Source organism: Haliaeetus leucocephalus, unplaced genomic scaffold (genome assembly GCF_000737465.1).
Source record: "Haliaeetus leucocephalus isolate CR32 unplaced genomic scaffold, Haliaeetus_leucocephalus-4.0 Scaffold351, whole genome shotgun sequence".
Lineage (NCBI taxonomy): Eukaryota > Metazoa > Chordata > Aves > Accipitriformes > Accipitridae > Haliaeetus > Haliaeetus leucocephalus.
Window position 1 is genome coordinate 1,898,048 of NW_010972787.1, and position 16,322 is coordinate 1,914,369.

Below are 16,322 nucleotides of genomic sequence, written 5' to 3' on the forward strand. Positions count from 1 at the left end.
TACCTGTGCTTAAATATCAGATTTGTCAGGATCCTAAAGAAAATAGTTTTTCTTAAAGTGTTTGTAAAATCTGCTTACATTCTGAAATGCATACAAATATGCATTGAGTAATATGCAAGTACTTCACAAATTTTGTTTCATACTTTTTGATTATTTCATTGCTGTATGAAACCTCAACCAGTATGGCCTGTGATTTGTGCTTTATATACAGATCTCAGTGTATTCCTAAAGCTAAATTTCTACTTGTTTTCAATACTGTGGACTCAAACATTTTTATCCCATTAACTTCGGAGTATTTACTGTAAGGAATCATATATTATAAAAAAACCAGAACAGGTAAGCCATGAAAAACAGGAATTCATTGTGTCTTTATTTAACATGGAGGAAAGGGAATTTTGTCCCCAATGTCTAGTCTATTACATTAGGTGTTTGTTACAAGTTCAAGAGGCTATTTTGTGCAACCAGCTCTGTAATAAGGAGAAGACACCTGTACTATCTTTGAGCTCCTTCTTCCCCTTTTCTCAGCATAGCAGAGTTGAAGTACTAGAGTCTTCCATAGAGGAAAGCTCTGACCCTGACTACTAAGTCTCTCTGCTCTTATAGATTTACAATGCTGACTTTCATAAATGTAAAACTCTAGCAATGTAAGTCTGGAAGCTGGCCTGCTTTGTCTTTTCTGCACTAGGCAGTCTGAATATTGCAGAGCTAATGATTTTTCCCTCCCATTATTAAATCCATGAAATGTTAGTAATGTTAAACCTAACTGTTCCCTGCTGCTGTTCTAAGGAAACTAGCAGACTTCAGGCTACTTCAGCCACCTGGAAAAAAAAAAAAAAAAAAAACCCCTATTTTGACCCAAAAAGGAAATGGTTTCTTTGTATTCTGTTTTTGGTTTATCTTAATATTGGTGGGTCTCATAAAAAGATACCTCCTATAAATTCTTACCTCTCTTCCCTTCCTTTTACAGAGAAATAATTTACGGATTTTTTTTTTTTTCTTATTCGGTAATTTTATTTCTTCACCTACATAGCAGATGCTGTACTACATTTCTGTAGGGTCATGAAAAGTCATGGAAATTACTACTGTAATCTTAAGATGACCTTAGAGTACTGTTACATTTATGAAGACTGCTCTCCTGGGTTCTCTAAGGATTAAGAATGAGTGTTGGATGCTTAAGAGAGATCTCATTCCTTTTTCAGCTTGGTAGTTTTACTAAAGAAGCTTTTAAATCATTTATTGATATGTAGAAAAAACACAACTCACCTCGGACTGAATTTTACCTGTTCTGGGCCTCAGGCCAGCCAAAGTAATTCTTGGGGTGAAATTCCTTATTTTGGTAACAGAGAGGGATGGAAATGTTTCTGGACTCTCCTTTGTTACATAAGCCCTATGATCAGGCAGCCAGCAAAACAGCAGCATGAAACAGCATTGGTCCCTGTTTTCTGTCATAAAGTGGAGATCCACTTTGACTTATAATAAATAGAAATGAAGAGCAGCATTGGTAGCAGGCAAGGGTATTTACAGCTGGGCAAAACATTGCATCAGCCATATAGGCAAATGGCACAAAGGGTTTCTTTTCTCACAGCTGTATTTTGTAATTATCCCTACCCTCATTAGTAAAAAAGGGGTATGTTATTGGGAGAGAGTGAGTCGGTAATTTAGCAAGGAGGATATAAATAACGATCAAGCTGGAAAGATGCTAAGACAACATTAATCCTCCAGACTACCAGTTTGTCAATACTTCTTTTAAAGACAGAAGTATCTATGGAAAGTTGTCTTTTTAAAAAAAATTTTTAAAATTTTAAAAAAATCCCTTCCCCTCCCCTCCAAAGTTGAACACATGAGGAACTTGACTGCAAGCTCTAGTAATTCCAAGGCATTACTCTTTCCCCTCGTAACCAGAGTAATGGGAGAAGAGCAAATGCAGACATTTAGGATGCTAACATTAAGAGGATGAGAGGGTAAGCAGGGTCAGAATTGACCTAGAGTTTGTCCTATCAATAATTCTTAGATTGTTGCTCAAGATATTATGTCAAATTCATGAAAGAATGGGGAAAAAAAAGAGTTTGGGAACAAGTCTGTTATGAGAGCATGTTTGGAGAAGTCTCTGTTATACAAATTCAGTGCCAAAGATCCAACCTTTCTGGAAATGACTTGGCAAACAAGCAGAGGTACAAAGAAGGTCCTGTATTGAGCCTGGAGTTAACTTTCTGCTGGGATTCCTAATTAAAAGTTGTGGTGAGATGTACTACTTATATATATTTTTAGAAGGAGTCAAAGGCATTACACATTTTTTTAATTAGTAACATTGACTCTGGGGAACCTTATCAGTGAATAAACTGCACGCTCACATCAACAGCTGTTAAGGACTATGTAGTAGTTTGTCTACCTTTTACTGAGGATGCCTGAGAGAAACCTGAAGACCCAAACATTATTTTGTCCAATGTTTGGCATTATTCACTTGGGTTATGAGTCTGTATTTTGCAGTTTATTAAATTTCTGTACATGGCCTGTGTGAAGACACATATGATATATAAACATGCATTATTTTATTTCAGAATCTTAGTACACTTTTGATAAATTAATGGCTTCATAATAAAAAAAAAAAGAAACATTTGTATACATGTCAAGATTAGTCTTTTCCAGTGGTGTTGCCAAGACCAAAAGGGATCATTTTCCTATACTGTATGAGGGATTTGTTATCATTATTGAACCCAGTGAAGCATGGAATCCTCCTTAGTTTAGTACTTACTAGCTAAATGAAGTGTGCAGACATTCCAAATATTTTAGGTATGATGCATATTTTATTTCTTTCCTCTTACCAGCTCACTGCCCCCCACTTGCTGGCATTCCTAACAGATTATTCTTTTTTCCCCAAAATATTTTGTGCCTATATAGTTATTTATATTAGGACTATTATTAATTCGGGCTTCCTTGGTTTAGGAAATATGATCTAAAATTGCTTTTAAAGAGGAAGCTAAGAGGAAAGAGAACTAAGTCAGCAGGGTTTGTACTTTATAGGACACCTACTACTTTGCCAATATAAATTAAAACAGAAGGTGCATGAGATGCACCAGAGCATAATTTGAAGAATATGATTAGTGTATGCATGGATGGTAGACAGAATGGAAGAAGGGAGTCCAAGAAAACTGACATCTGTATCAGCGTCAGTTAAAGTCTGCTCTTGTCTTGTGAGAAGGATAAGCATTGAATCTAAAATGCCTCCCCAAAATTGAATCCATTTGTTAACTCTTATTATAATAAGTGAAATTTTCTTCTCCCCACAATTATCAGATTTATGATTTTCAATCTTTTTGATTCATGTTGAAGCAGATGACATTGGTAAACTCCCTTAAAATTCATCTTTTTAATTTAAAAAAGGAGAAAAGAGGAAAAAAAAAAAAAAAAAACCCAACCCAAAACAAAAACCAGAAGAAAACCCCACCACAAAACCCTGAAGTGAGCTAAAAGTACATCTGAGTTTAGGCAGTTCTCAAATATTTCCTTTCCAATAATATTTTCTTGTTTTCATACTCACCTTTTTGTGTTTTGCAGAGATGTGATAGTAACATCCAGAATTTGGAAGTTAGGACACTGTGGTCTTTACTACTCTTAAGAGATTTTTACTGTTCAATGGCATAAGGCCTTTCATAGATAAGGGGAAGTATGACTTTAAGGAATACATTATCATAGCAGTGTTTACTTGGTCTGCATTTGCCCTGCTCTCTGAATGGGGAGTTTTGTACTGGATGAGAGGAGCCATGCAGTCTCAGACAGGAGCCCAAAGAAGCCATGCTGAATTCAGAAGATGAAAGGCTTAGCACTTTGCATTCTCCTTGTTACCTAAGGCTGTCCAGATGAAAGGAAACCATGCGAGAATAATTTAGGTTTCTTTTCCCTTTTTCATTTCACCTGTGATGATGTCAGTAGATAAATGGGTTTGTCCATCCCAAACAAACATCCCATATACAAACATGCTGTTTCTCAGTTTTAATATAATATTCTGCTTGCTATGATGAACTTTGTTCTCTTTGGTCAAACGAAACTAAAGCCTTCTCTTCTCCAAAGATGGTGTCTTCATCCCATATATGAAAGATACACAGAGCTGCATTTAAACACATTCTGAATTTAGTGAAGCATCTGTAGTCTCTAAAAGCATTAGCCCACTATGCACTTTTATGTAAACATTTTACAGAGGAGGTAGATTACCAAACAACCTTACCCTTTGGTATCTTTTCCTAATGAGTAAAATGGTACTAATAATTCTAATTTGTCCTTTGTGATACTGGAGGAATTTCTAATCTCATCACTGTAATTGCAACTAGTGAGAATCCTTTAAAAACTAAATATAAATATCACGGATTTTATGCGTCGAAGTGATATACACACAGGTATCTTGCTAAGTAGGCAGTACAGAAACACTTAAAAAGATTTAGAATCTTTTTTGCTAGGTATCACTACTTAAAATAGGATTATTGCAAAATAGGATTACTTTTGCAGTATGTTGCTTTATTCATTATTCTGCCATATAAAATTAACCATTTTTTTAAAAACTAAGTTTTCTACTTTGGTTGGTTGGGTTTTTTTTTTCCCCTCCAAATTGTATGTGAAGGAATTAGTTCAAATCAGTTCTTGGAGGAAGTTGAACAAATCTGAATGAACGGAACATATTATAATACAACAATGTAAATATCCTAAATATAACATTATAGGCATGACTTTTAAACAGATGAGAAGGAATGCACTGTAAAAGATACCAGCATGCAGAGTATATTATTTATGTCTTTATATGCATAGTTCCTGGTTAAGGCTATTGAACACAGACTGTGAGGGGAAGATAATGTCAGCATGATAATCCAAGTCTCAAGTATGATCAATTTACAGAGTAAATATATTTATAAATCAGATTTTAAAAATATATCGACCAGCTCTGCTTAATCAGTTACTGTTGCTTTTTCAATTCTGGAACCATGTTCCTGCAGTCAGTTTATGTGTATGTGTCCATGTTACCAACTCAGACTGAGTACACTGGAACTGGCCTCCAGGTGAACTACAGTCATAACATACTTTTTACATAAGAGCACAATAAGTAAATAAGAAGCATGTATTAATTGCAGTGAAGGTTTGCTTAGATACAGAGAGCAATTTAGTTCAGCAGTGGTCTTCCATTATTAAAGAACTTTAATTAGGAACATGTGTTTGTACAGTTACTAGAGTAATGCAGATGGAATTAATTTGCAGTTGGAGAAATGTCTACCTGTAGTCCTTTGATTGCAAGTGCAATCAGAGAGATGTTAACACTCAAAGCTCTACTATTAGTAGAGAAAAACTACGAAAAAAGCTTTTCATCCAGAGTTTTTATTATTATCCTTTGTACCAATATTAGCTTTGTTTTCTTCTGTGTATTATTTCAGTGAAAGTTAGTTTCATTCCCATCATCCAAAAGCTGGAATGTGTATAAAATCTTTTTCCTGGATTTGAGGTGGGACGCAGGGAACAGTGAGTAGAAACTGTAAAACTCACCTACCAAAAGTATGCATGTCTGTGATGAAATGCTTTAAAAACAATTCCTCCCCTGAGTTCTCTTCACTGTAGGACACCAAAATCCTGAAGTCTACATTGCAAGCTTATATTCCTTAACGTTGGCCCAATTACCTATGTATGTATATTGAATAAAAACATATAGATGATTTATCTGCAAACAGAACTACAAAAAGTAATTTCAAGGTGAGATTTAAACTTCTGGCAGATTATGGTATATGGTCAGCAGAGTTTTTAATAGCTGCTATATTGGCAGCCAAATCCTGTATCCCATGGCCGAGTGTCAAGAAAAGCCTTACCCCAAATGGCTCAACAACTAGGACACTCCTCCTGAAAGACGGAACTGTGGGTTTGAACTCCCAGAGCTGAAGGCAGGCATTGAAGGCAGACCTCTTGCTTCCTGAGCTGCTGACATCTCCGTGTAAGGTAGATGGTGTCAACCACCTCTTATTCTCTTCCAGATGTACTTTAAAATGAAAGATGCTCTTCTTCCACATTTTTAGGTACGCTCAGAGCATAATGCAGTCCATGGAGACTTGATGTGGTTTTGCATATTAGCTTAATTTAAACTAAGTGTGGGCTGCTACCAGAAGAGATGTTAACCTTCCCTTCACTCTTGCTGTAGATATAATGGTCATATAGATGTAAGGTGAACTGCATTACTTTGCTGATCCACCTGAGAAAAAATTTTCATTAGATCAGTTTTAAACGTATTGGTAACCTGCTCCAGCACAGCCTGCTACCACTTGACAGAATGTGGAGGGGGATGCAATGCAGGGCAGAAAGGGCAGGGTGCTCCTTTCTGTGTGGAGGTGGGGCTAGATTGGTAGGTTCAGAGTAAATGAAAGGTGGAATTCCTTACCTCGGGTTGTTACAGATGCAAAAATTTCACAGGGGCACAAGGAAAGACTGAACAAGTTCTTGGAGAATAAATCAATCAATCCATTATTAAATATGAAGAGCTGCCCCCTTCCCCTAAACACATGCTTGACTTACAAATTGTTGAAGCTAGGAAGTTATTCTTAGAGAGCTACTGTATATGCTTGCTCTACTTATGATGCTCTTCCCTAAGCTTCTTGTTCTTTTGTATGGACAATAAGCCAGTTTAGATAGATCTTTAATCTAATCTAGTAAGGCATCCATATGTTCTTATTGCTTAAGTGTTAAGAGGGCACTGTGCCCACAGACACTTACTCTTCATAGTTTTTTCCAGGGTGCATTTAGTCAGGGTGGGATGTACTGATCAAATAACTTGTTGCTTCTGGAAAGAAGAGTCCAGCCCCTCTCAGCACTTCTTTTCTTTCCCATTCCTGGTCATATGTTCTTGCTGCTTCCTTTGCACTACTTCTAGCATTAATTAACCCTTTGGTGAGTTGGTTCAGTTCATTAAACACAGTAAATAATGTGTTTGGGCAACTGAATGAGTCTGAAGCCTAAAAAGCTACATTTGTGTGAACAGCTACATTTGCTCACTGTAACAGCACTCACAATTCCATTTTACTGTATTGGCTCACAAACAGAAAGAGGAGCTTAGGCACCAAGGTCACATGCTGAATATCCTGAAGGCATCTTTGCTGCTCAGGATGGCTATTTTGGGCACCTCAATCATAGCAATAAGTGCTTAAGGAACTTCAAAGCTATGCGGGGGGGCAGTTGGTGAGGCTTAGGCACTTCAAGGGTTGGCCATCCACTAGATGGGGACAGAAAAGAGGGGGAAATTTGGCTTCAAATTTTGGACTTACTGCTTTATTCCCTTCTTGGATGTAGCCCTAATAAAACTTAAGGGTCCTAGGATGTTCAAGAAAGCTTCTGTATTCAATTGTTTGTTTTAGGGCAGTAAGATGTACAGGTAACTTGCGGGTGTTATGTTTATTCCAACTATTTTGGCTCGTCTACCATCCTTTTTTTTCTTCTTTTAGTTAATATAAAATCTTTCACCTTCCTCTGGTAGTATCACTGAAACCCATGTGTTTTCCTCCTTCACAGTTGAAAACCTTTGATATGCCATCTTCTTCCTCTTTTATTTTCATTACACCCAGTTCTTCCTTTCTGGAACCAACCAATTAAACCTATGGAGTTTCTCTGACTAGTTCAGTCTTCCCCTAGTGTAGTTGCTGCTGTATCGTTCCTGTCTTTAGATCTCCTTACTGCTTCTTCCAACTTTATTCATTATTTTGTGAATTACTTGTTTTCCTTTGCACAAGACTCTGTGCCTACTCCTACCCTACTCTTTCTCTCCCTGTTAAACATTTTGTATTCTCCTCTAAACTGTCCTCAAAATGTTTTCATCCACACCATCTTTGAAGCTCAGCGCTTGCCTCCTTGTTGCTAAGGCCTGTCCAAAGCCCACTGACATCAAGAGCCAGCCCTTTTGTAATTTTACAGCCCTTTGTTTGATCCCCCCCAGTCAAACCCATTGATATCTTTCAGTTTCTTCAAATCCTTCGTTAAGCATTCACTTCTTCCATGAAACTGTCAGTGAGAATTGATCCAAGGGAGGTCGATGTACATTAAAATAGATTTTCCTTGCTTTGAAGTTTCAACCGTAATCTGCATCTTGTAAACATATTAACTGTTTGACATGTGACTGTATGTATTAGATCTTTCTTGGAGCAGAAACATTGTCTTGCAATTCAGGGCTAAGTAAACTGGAGTCTGCAGTAGTATTTATAGAGAAATAAAGGTTTGTCATCTTTGTGGAAGTGTTTTGGTTTTTTTTTTTTTCTTAAATAGTAACAATATTTAGAAAAAGAACATTTATAGTAAATAAGGCAATGGAAATGTGTCGCCAAGTCCAGACTTTGTTATTAATGTTTGCTGAATGGAACCCATTTTTCCTCCTTACAGATGGAGGACATTTAATAACAGCATTGTTTCGCATTGTAAATGAGCATGTTTGTATTTGGCTGCGTGGCATGTCCTGCCTTGTAAATATACCACGCCAAACGTGAAACATTTACATTTTCTCCTAGGAGAAAAAAATTGCATAAAAATTTGTTTTAGCAGACGAGATTGAAAGCTTGCCATGAATGTGAAAAAGAGATTCAGAGGTGAACAGAATATTTAAAGTGTCTGGAATACTGCTGTGGCAAGAGAATGTTAATCTGATGTTGTCTGGGCACGAGGCAGCCCTTGGAGCTGACACATTCCTTGGGGCCCCACTGCAAACTGAGCTGCCAGCACAGTGTTTACAGCAAGATGCAGGGCCAGGATGGTCTGTATACATGAACTGCGCCTGCCTGCCATGCGGACAGCACATGCCAAATATACTCCTCTAATTAAAAGGAAAGTTAGTGTTGTATTTAACCTTGACCGTATTGAACAGGTGGATCATACTAATATATTAGTAAGCACACAGACATATGAAATGTCTGTATACATTGTGACAGCGTTTATATTTATCATGCTTATTTTAACTCCAAAATGTGACTGTAATTTATAAGCAACTGAAATGTCAGCATTTGAAGCAAAAATATTTTAATGTGTTTACTCCAAAGTAAATAAGGTTGTGTATATATTTTTTTTTAAATTAAAACGCACACATGTGTGGACACAGTGTCCATTGTGTTTTAATGACCACTATTACAAATGTGTACTATATCCATCATGAAAAGATGGTTTCATCCAAATCTTGTTTGACAGATAGTAGCTGAATTTATGTTGTTCTTGTATCATGATTTCACAGAACATAACAGCATGTTATTTGTCTTCAAATTTTTTTTTTTTTTTTTTTTTCCCCAGATAGTGGTGGTACCAAAGGGGAAAGACTGAGTGCCAGACTAAAAGCTTTGCCTGGAACAAGTGAACCCTATGAAAGTAGCGGCAGTAAAGAAATAGGCAAGTGGGCATCTTATATCTTCTTACTTTCCTGGCCCTTAAAGAGAGGGGAGATGGAAAAAATAAGTTCTTGGAAGAGCATGTGAAATTAGACAATTAGGAAAACATTTTTCTCATGAAATAAATATGAAGAATGGCTTTAGCTTCATTGTTCAGAGCTCACTATAAAGTAATTGTAAATATTAAGAAATGTGACCCATGTAAATATTTATTACTTTTGATTTCTGTCTGCTGCATCCTTTAGTCAGTTCTTGTGGTTCTGCAGTCATAAGTTCTTCACTAAGATTGAATTTTCAAAGGGGTTTAAAAAACCAAGTCCACGTGGAATGTGGTACTTCCTAAAATGCCCTTCCTTAACCAACTCATCAGTCTTCCTGTTCCATGCACTCTTCTGAAGTCTTTTTCTCACTTAATGACTGTAATAAAATAAATAGAAATTTATTTTTATAAAAAGGAGGAGGTAAAAAAAAAAAGCTTCTATCACTAGCACTCAGGTACTTTGTTCTTGTGCCGTGCCTTGGTTCCTGAATGCGGTATCTTGTTCTCCTTCAGTGTTCATATGCTTTTTCTAGTCTGCATTTCAAAGACATGTTACAGATGTGTAATGCTAAAACCCACTCTTTTGTTTGATTCTGTTTGAAACAAAGCTAAAATTACTTGTAGGTAACTGTTTCAAATGTATTTAAACCCTAGATGCCTCCTACATAGATCCACTTGGCCCGCAAGCAGAAAGACCAAAAACTGCAGCAAGAAAGAGAACTGAGGAAGATGATTTTGCTGACGAAGAACTAGGAGAGGATTTGCTTCCAGAATAGCATATAGTCCACTCATAATTTTTTCTCTTTTTAAAAGTTTTAGCAGAAAAACTTTCATCCATGATGATTTTGTAGCGGATTTTGATAAAATATTTGTGAAATACTTTGGATATATGGTATCTTACATTAAAAACACAGATTTGAAGTTGCAGTGTCTTTTATAATTGATTTTTAAAAAAATAATGCTGAGGTTATTTTACTTGTGCATAAAAACTACACAGGTGTTCAAACTCATTGCAAACTGTATCAAGTGCATAAAGCTTTTGCTTTCAGAGATACGTCTGATGATAGTATGAAACACAGCAGCCTCTAAAATTTCACCTTTCAGTGTGAAATACCTCAAAGCAATGTTATAAGGTTGAAAGTCCCATATCCTTCATTCAAAGCCAGAATTTATTTAAGGCCTGTGAATTGACTTTCTGAAAGTGTTGGATATGACCTTGGTCATCTTTAAGGCCCCAGTTCAGCAAAGCACTTAATACTGAAGAAATCATCTTAATTTTAGTCTATCCTTAGCTGAACTAGGGCCATTTTGCAGTCTCTTAGCAACGCAATTACAAAGGGGAGGGGTTTATTTTTTTTATTTCGAATGGTCAGAGTGGGCAGGATTTCAGTCTAGTTTGTTCAGAATTGCTAATTAGATTTCAGCTTTTGAATCTTGTGTTGGGGATTGTGGCACTGACTACATAGAGGTAGCTTTCTACAGCCTAGCTTGAGTATGTGCAAAGATGTTAGTTACAGGAATCACCATTTTGCTTACAAACCAAACAAGTTTGATCTGAAGTCATAAAGACATGTTAAATAGGAACATGGGGTTCTTGATTTGTATCACTTTTTGGAGATAAAAATCTTACTCGTGTGTTCAGAATTTCCTAATAAATACTTGCTAAAACTAGTACACTGGGGTGGCAGGGACTTGTTTTTAAAACATTGGTGTGAGTTTGGTTTAATAGTTAGACTTTGGTTATTACTTTGAAATGCAAGAGTTCAGTCTTCTAAAATTTCCAATGCTCATTCTCAGTGTTGATGCTTAGACTGTTTCCCAACTAGTGACCCTGGAAAGTTCTCTTCATATCTTCATGAAATGTTCTTTTCAGGTTTTAGAAACATCTGCCCTGTCTCAAAAGATGTCTCTGCAAGTGGTCAGAAATACTTCTGTAATGGCACAGTTGTAGAAATGTAGCCCTGTAGGTTTTATGCTACAGTTAATGAACTGCTTTATATGTAACGTGTTTCTCACGATACTGGTGCAGCACTCGGTCTAGGACTGTACCAGCTGCCGCTTGGTGGTATAAGCAGAGCACATCCAGCGTGGTTTATGGAACATCCCGAGGAGCTCTGGTAACATGGTAAGCTCTGGGGCCTGATCCTTCTAGAGGATGGAAAAGAGTGTGAGAAGGAAGCAGATGCCACCTGTCTTATTTCTGCAAGTCTCTCCTGTGCTGCAGTTCTCCCTTAGCAGCAGGACAGAAAGGAAAAAAAAAAGATGACCTCTGCTGCAGGTAGGGACAGAAAGGGAAAGAATGGATGGCTTATGCAGCTAAGAACTTCGATACCACACTGCAATGCTAACATGCCAAGCCAGAGCAGTCTGTGGCTTTTTGACTGCTCGACTCAGCTGAGGAGACCTTCCGTGTCTTTTAGAACAACAAATACAGAAATGTGTTGCCTCTTTTGTCTCTGGTGAATCTCCAGTTTCACTGCAGACTTTACCTTTTTACTTTTTTCCACTCCTTGACAGTAGTCCAAAGAGTGCACACCTGTGAACACAGAGCCCACGTACCCTTGTCAGCAGGGTGTATTCTGGGTCTGTTGTAGAGCTAGCAGGAACTGTGTCTGCCACTGGGCAGCCCTGACCTCTCTTCACCAAGGCTAACCCTGCAGTCCCACCACTGCCAAAACCTTGGCACTGACACCCAGTACAACAGTGTATATTTTTAATATTTTCAGTGAAATGTCAGTCAGAAAGACAAAGGAGGGGAGATGGAAAGGCAATCGAGCTGAACAATTCTCAGAGAAGGACTCGGGCAGATGACTTAACCTTACGGTCACGCTTGAGATCCAGCTTTCTCTTGCCTGTTCTTCACTGCAGCCGTATCTATTGCTCTGGTCATGGGATGACATATTCCTGGATATCATGGTAGTTCTTTTCTGTCAGGCTTACAGTCTTGGAAGACCTGGACCTCCAGGATGCAATGTGTCAGGCAGGAGGGAGCATCTTCAGCTACAGGCTGCAGTGGAATGAGGTATCTGACTAATCACAGTGGGAGAAAGTATTTGGGACCATGGCAGGGAGCATAGATAAACCTGTGAAACAGTGCAAAGGAGAAGACAGGCAAGATACTGTCATAGTCTTCTAACACAAAACCATTTTGAGTAGAGCATCTAATCAAACATTGCAGTTGCATAGACATATCTGTGATAAAGTGGTACGAATTACTAATAATTTGGGATATGGTTCACAGCTTAGTGTGTAGAAACACTCCTAGGGACATCAGAGATTTTGATCCAGTAGCATTCTTTGTTCGGTTTGCCCAGATGATTATGTAAAATTCTGTGTTTTACAAACAGATTTGCACTTCTGTTCCACTCCTGCACAAACTCCCAGAAACTTCTGGAATGTGTTGTTTTTCCTATAGCATGAGGATCTGATTATATAATGCTCTGGGTTATGATGTATTGGCATGTTATTTTGCAAGCATGGTTGAGCTTGTTCTGAACTGACAGAAAGCCATGTGATCCAGCTCCAGCACTGGACTAGTATAGTAAGTCCTGCTGACAGTCAAAATGATTTAGCCCAGGTTCACCTTCAAAACCATGTAACTATAGCTATGTCTCTACTGGAATTGCAACATTGCCAGGGCAGGCCCGGAGCAGAGGAGCTGACACGTAACCACCCATACTGTAAGACCAGTAGCCCACTCCCCGGTACAGTTTTGGCCCGTGGCTATTGGCAATCTCCCAGACAATTCCCTTGCATGACCCAAAGGTTAGCCTGGGCCAGTAACCATTCTTCATAAGCAGCTTCAGTGCAGCCTTCTTCTGCTCTGGGAGACATCCTGTGTGAGGGACCACAAGATGTGACATCCCACCTGGACTCAAGGCTGCAGAATGATCCCTCATGGGGATGAATATAACTGGAATCTGTTCAGGAGAAAGAAGCTGCGTGCGTGTCCAAAGTGCTATGTCAGCATGTTGTTGGAAGACCTCAAGATATTGGTAGGTGAACACATCTGTCTCTCCTATCAGGTCACGAAGGAAGCGTAGCCATGCTAGTGGGATGCTGTGTCTAAGATAATTACCTGGGTTACACATGATTATTGTGCTATGTTGATGCGATGACTCTGGCCCCGTCCTGGAGGTAGCTTGGTTGGCGTTTAGCTCAGGTGCAGTGTGAGTTCTGTTCCCTGCTGCCATGTAGGATGCCCTCAGCCCTGCAACAGGTCTCAGAAACTGCAGGAGTGGAAACACTGCATGAGCTAAATAATTCTACCTTCATCCCAGAAAGTCAAGCAGAAACATTTAGTCAGGTTTGGTTGTGCAAAACAGACTCCATCTCCAGAAGCCACGCTGCAGGTATGTGCTTCCAGCACCATTTAAGCCCTGATTTTGTGTTTATCATTCTGGAATTAGTAGATCATTTAAAATTACTGAATAAAGTTTTGGCAAATGCAATAGGACTGCTATTGTATTAGTTTATTTACTTTTTTATCTTAGGAGGGCAGCAGTATTAAACCTAGGAAAATGCTAATCCTCTTGAGGAACTTACTCATCAGCTATTTTATCTTGTATTATCATGAAAAAATGTATTGCTCACAATATTAAACAATCATCAGTTGACCTCTCAGACCTGAGATATTGTGTAAATCTTCTTCAGGATGTGCTGGATTCAGGTAGATACAAAGTTACCTTTCTCTTTACTTGTATGAAAAATGCCTCTTTGTACACTAGGCTCTCTGGTAATGACCCTATGAGTCACTCTCATTTTACAAAACATACATAAATTCAGTTTCCTTGGATAAAGGTGGAAAGTAATCACAGCAATTCTATCCCTTGAGACAGACATTTGTCTTCTTGATTCTCTCTAGAATCTTCTATGTCTATTACTGCTTCAAAAGTGGGGAAAAAAATAATCCTTTCAGAATAGCCTCTTAGAGCATAGGCTGTGGGCACTCTAGTTGGTTACCCTGGTGATGAGCATCTTGGCACCATAAATAGCCAAATATAAATTATTACCTGGGTAGTACTTTATTTATTTCTCAACAAGCCTACCTCCACAATATCAAAGCATTCTTACTCACATATTTCATGTTTCACCCCAAACATCCTTCACTGCAGATTGTGTAACTCATTACTTTTAAAACAAAGCTAGTCTAAAGTAACATGGGAATTGAAAGCTGTACAAAGAAAGGATAAATATTTCTGCAAGTCTTATTGTGAAGGGCTGTTTCTCTTCTTGGTTCCTTTGCAAGTGTAGTATGTGACCATAAGACATTAGTCTAATTTGCTAAGCTTTGATTGTTCTTTATTTCAAAGGCACAGATGCTCAGTTTTTCAATAGAAAGGCTATTTTTAACCTGTTTGCTCCTCAGTTTCCACCTTTGCAAAATGAAGGCCATTAAGGATTCTCCACTTTGCAGGAATTCAGTTTTGCAAAGCTAAATTGCCTAACAACTGCAAAATACGCTGAGATCCTGCTGTAGAAGATGCTATGCCATGAAGGCTGCAAAGTGGTATTACAATGCTTACAAATGCAGGGAAGATGTCAGTGCCTGACTGCTTGGTGGACTACCTATGCATCTTGGTGTTTGTATGTATGAAAGTGTGTTAGGGGCTGAAATCAGTTGTGTTTTAACATAAATTAGTATTTATTTCCTTTCTATGAGATACTGCATTGAGCTACGTTGTTGCTACAGTGCTGTGACATGTATTTCTGCAGTCATTAACGTTTCCAGGGTTTACTAAAAGATAGGAATTCTACAAGAAGCGATTCAACATCCATTCATATAATTATAACCTGTGAGATGAAATGCTCTATTTAGCAAAATAAAGGATCATCTTTAGTGGTAAGAAGAAGTGGTACAGAAGAAAACCAGCATTTCTAGAAGTGGGTACATCCCATTCTGACACAGTTCCGAAACAGTTCAGATGGTTGCAACCACCAGAGCACAAAATCAAGTCTTTCATGGTATCTTTCAGCAACACATTGTTTACAACCAAATTAAGTCTAAACGTAGGAATGCATTTAAAATGCCTAAACATATGTAGCCCCATATCTCAGACTCCCCAAGACATCTACATAGAGCTGCCATGTATGACACAGGACCTATGGGAGGTCTCTGAAGTGGCCTCTGGGGATCAGGGCAGATACCCTAGGGTATCTGAAAAGCACTTGAGACCCAGCTTTAAGTACTTGAATTATTCTGTGCAGAGTTTTTCAGCTCCTAACAGATAACTATCCAGTGGCATTTGGGAGGTCGTGGAGTGTCTGAGACCACCCCCAGGCAGAGCAGACCAGGACCCTGCCCGCTCCTGGTGTAGTGGCTACGGACCAGGCGAGGCTCCTCACACTACTCAAAGTGACACTGCGGAGCCTGTTTCCAGACAACTGAGTCCTGCCCTCTGCGGCCAGGTGTGAGCTCACTGTCCATCGACGGAACCAGTGGACTTCTAGGCATTACAATTAAGCATTTAGTACAATTTGAGATGCCCTAGTGTTTCCATGTGGCTGATCCCAGCCCCAGCGTCCTGTCTGCCAGTTTCCTGCATGCTCACAGAACATTAGGCTTTAATACAGCCAAAGAGATGCTAGATAAGTATGTTAAACACCTGAATTGCTCCCCACTGTTCAGACACCACCTTCATTTGTCTGCACCCTCATGCCAAGCTCCACCTCTCTCCATCTGGTCCTGACAGCAAGGAGGCGGCCAAGACAAGGTGGGGTGCGACGGGACGGGGTGGTGAGGGGCTGCGAGGTGACCACAGCCCTGGGCAAGAGGCTGTCCCCACACAGACGGGAGTGACAGCGGGCTCTCCGTGTTGGCCATTCTCCCCATGGGCCTGAGTTTTGGGGTTTGTCCATCCCACTGTGAGCAAGGCAGAAGAGCAACAGCCCTTTTTGGCCAGCCA

The 16,322-nt window shown here is 38.9% G+C and overlaps 1 protein-coding gene across 2 annotated transcripts in view; it reads left to right on the forward strand.

Moving 5' to 3' along the window:
• IFT88 (intraflagellar transport 88) overlaps positions 1-10,491 on the forward strand; it is a 47,219-nt gene extending 36,728 nt beyond the window's left edge. Inside the window, exons 24-25 of one of the 2 annotated variants that reach the window (XM_010572631.1) lie at positions 9,283-9,378; positions 10,072-10,491. In XM_010572631.1, coding sequence (XP_010570933.1) covers positions 9,283-9,378; positions 10,072-10,193 — 218 coding nt within the window. In that variant the 3' untranslated portion in view covers positions 10,194-10,491. The remainder of the gene's footprint in view (positions 1-9,282; positions 9,379-10,071) is intronic. The other variant, XM_010572630.1, reaches the window with a different exon arrangement.
• The last annotated feature ends 5,831 nt before the right edge of the window (positions 10,492-16,322 follow it).